Here is a 2,980-nt window from a genome sequence, read left to right as displayed (position 1 = left end):
CCGTGCCTCGGCGCTGCCCCGTGCGACGGAGCTCTCCCAGAGCGATACCGCCGGCGGCTCCTGGCGCGCGGCTCCGTTCCGTGCGGCGTTCGCCAAACCGTGCGTGTCCCGACGTGCTGCACCCCCAGCTGCCGTCCTCACGGCTGTAAACGTGGCTGCATGCGCTCCCGAGCGCTGTGGGAATACCGAGTGGCGGCTGACGCGTTCCGAAGGGAGCGGCCCTGGGCTCCTCGTAGCCGCGGGTCAGAGCGGCCGTTCAGAGCGGGAATGGAAGGAGATTGCGGCGGGAGGGGGGATTTGGGCTCCGTCCCGTGTTGCCTTTTGTTGTTTTAAGCTTTCGGGCGCAACAATACGGAATAACTTAAGCTATTGCTTAAGGTTTGGGGAAGTTGTTTGGCCTCAAGGTGCTGTGTCATCCTCACCAGATGGCAGATTTCCCCACAGATGACTTAAGAAAGCATCCTGTAAGGAGGGCAGTGTAGCTGTACCCCGTGTCACCATGCACGTTTCCCTGCACAAGGCGCTCCGTGCTGTTAGCTAGCCGAGGCCATCGAGTTAAAGGCTTATTGAACTCTGACCCAAACAGGAAGAAGAAATGGAGATGATGACTGAGAAGCAGGGAGATGCTCAGTATTTCTGGAACAACACCCCTGAGAAAGGCGATTATGAGGCTGTCGAGGCCCTGATTTCTATGAGCTGCAACTGGAAGTCTGATCTGAAGAAACATGCAGACGTGAGACCCATCACCCCAGCCTCTGACATGTCAGAGGACAGCGATGAGACCCTGCTTCCTGGAGTGGCAGACTTCAGCACCATCCCCGCATTTGTAAGTGCTTACCATGTGCAGGCTCGTTTCTCTGTGTCCGTGAGGCAGCAGTTGGTAACGCGTGGTAGCAGGTTGTTAAATGTCCCCCTAATCTCACCTCTTCCTGCAGTGCCTGACCCCCCCGTACAGCCCATCCGACCTGGAGTTGTCCCACACCACCCCCACACCTCGAGGAGAGGCTGAGCCGCACGCGCCCAGAGCCCTGAAGGCTCAAGCGACCAGCGTTATTCGCCACACGGCCGATGCTCAGCTCTGCAATCGCAAAACCTGCCCAGCGAGAACAGCCAGCGTACTGAAATACCAGGATAGTGCTTCATGGGACACCGATAGCAAACTGGACAGCAAAGAAGAGTGCTCGGCTACAGCACTGAATAGAGTGAGTTATGAAAGCAGACGATTGCCAGCTGCAGAAAGAGAAACTGCAGAGCCAGCTGCTGGCCCTGAGCGCTCGACAAAGCCTGTGGTCAGCAGGCGTCCATCTGTCTCTGGGTCAGCGCAGCAGCCAGCACCGATGGCAGCCCCATGCCCTGTCCTGGGAAATGGAGCCCCCCCCGTGCCGGTGATCTGCCAGATGGTCCCACTGTCCACCAGCAACTCTGTCATGACTGCTGTGGTACCCAGTGCTACAGCCAGCCGGCCGCCTGCGCTCTGCCAGCCCATGGTGCTCATGGGCACACAGGTCCCCAAGGGCGCCGTCATGTTCGTTGTGCCCCAGCCAGTTGTGCCGAGCGCGAAGGCTCCGATCCTCAGCCCAAATGGCACAAGGCTCTCTCCTATTGCCCCTGCTCCTGGCTTCGTACCTTCTGGAGCCAAAGTCACTCCTCCAGTTGATTCTTCGAGAATAAGAAGTCACGTTTGCAACTACCCGGGGTGTGGGAAAACTTACTTCAAGAGCTCCCATTTGAAGGCTCACGTCCGAACACACACAGGTTGGTCACTCGTTCTGGCTGTTAACAGTTAACATGACGTTGCAGCTGTATGCACTACTTGTTAAGAATCTCGTAGTTACTGGATTTGTTCATGGAGCATATTGTGGGGCAGCAATGAAAGGCTTCTTTCTCATTGTGTGCACTATAATGCCACCTAATCTGAGAGAGGAAATACCCCGGGGGGAAGTTGATTCAGCAGTTTATGCTGGCCTTGCTCCATGTCAGAAGGCAGACAGCAACATATCTTACAAGCATTGGAAGCAAGGCCCTGCCCAAATGTAGAAAAGGCTTTTCTGTCCTTATAGATGCCTTATTAGGCTTCTACAAAAGAATGCCTTTGTGAGAAGTAGGTTAAGGTTAACATAAAGGGATTCTTTTATGAACAAAGGCAAGTGTCCAATCAAAGCTATTCCCACTTTGGTTATCTCTGAGCAACCTTCGTGTCTCAGCTCTTATTCACAGTAGTGAAAAGAGGCACGTGCGTTTTCACAGAGACTCATGGTGTGCTGCCAGAGCTCTGTTACATGGGAATGGGACCAACATCATTATGGGCTGCATTAGGGAGTAGCACTCAGTAGGGTCAATCTGAGGCACCATAATCTGTGGCACTCATGGAGCTCAGAACTAAAATCAGCCCTGTGTGCAGGCATCGGGAGCATCTCAAATAGTTTGTTTTTCAGAGGACTTTTCACACCTTCTGCACTACTTAGTATTGAGGATAGTTAGTCTGCAATGTTTAAATGTTAGTACACTTTTTTCATATTTCATATATATAAAAGTAATTATGATTTATGTGGAGCTTGGTTGTAATGGAAATGCTTTTTTCGAAAAGTCAGCTGCTGGCAGTCAAGCCAATAGCGTTGATTGCTCAGTGTTCATGGCTTTCCTTCTTCTAGGAGAGAAGCCCTTTAGCTGCAGCTGGAAGGGCTGTGAGAGGAGGTTTGCCCGCTCCGACGAGCTGTCCCGGCACCGCAGGACGCACACGGGGGAAAAGAAGTTTGCGTGCCCCATGTGCGAGCGGCGGTTCATGAGGAGCGACCACCTGACGAAGCACGCGCGGCGGCACCTCTCCGCCAAGAAGCTGCCCAACTGGCAAATGGAAGTGAGCAAGTTGAATGACATCGCCGTGCCGCCTCCGTCGGTGGCTGCGCAGTGAAGGGACTTGGTCAGAAGGTGGCGGATTAACTGCTGTCACTGGGATATACCAGGTTAAAAAAGAAAAAAA

The 2,980-nt window shown here is 53.5% G+C and overlaps 1 protein-coding gene across 1 annotated transcript; it reads left to right on the top strand.

Moving 5' to 3' along the window:
* Positions 1-27: 27 nt before the first annotated feature.
* KLF10 (Kruppel like factor 10) lies at positions 28-2,980 on the top strand. Its single transcript, XM_010709190.3, has 4 exons — positions 28-242; positions 587-826; positions 936-1,755; positions 2,652-2,980. The coding sequence occupies exons 2-4, from the start codon at positions 596-598 to the stop codon at positions 2,909-2,911; spliced, it is 1,311 nt and encodes a 436-aa protein (XP_010707492.1). The 5' UTR covers positions 28-242; positions 587-595; the 3' UTR covers positions 2,912-2,980.

The sequence above is a fragment of the Meleagris gallopavo genome, chromosome 3, assembly GCF_000146605.3.
Source record: "Meleagris gallopavo isolate NT-WF06-2002-E0010 breed Aviagen turkey brand Nicholas breeding stock chromosome 3, Turkey_5.1, whole genome shotgun sequence".
NCBI lineage: Eukaryota > Metazoa > Chordata > Aves > Galliformes > Phasianidae > Meleagris > Meleagris gallopavo.
The sequence above is the reverse complement of the archived record's forward strand: the minus strand, read 5'-3'. Positions and strand labels throughout refer to the sequence as shown.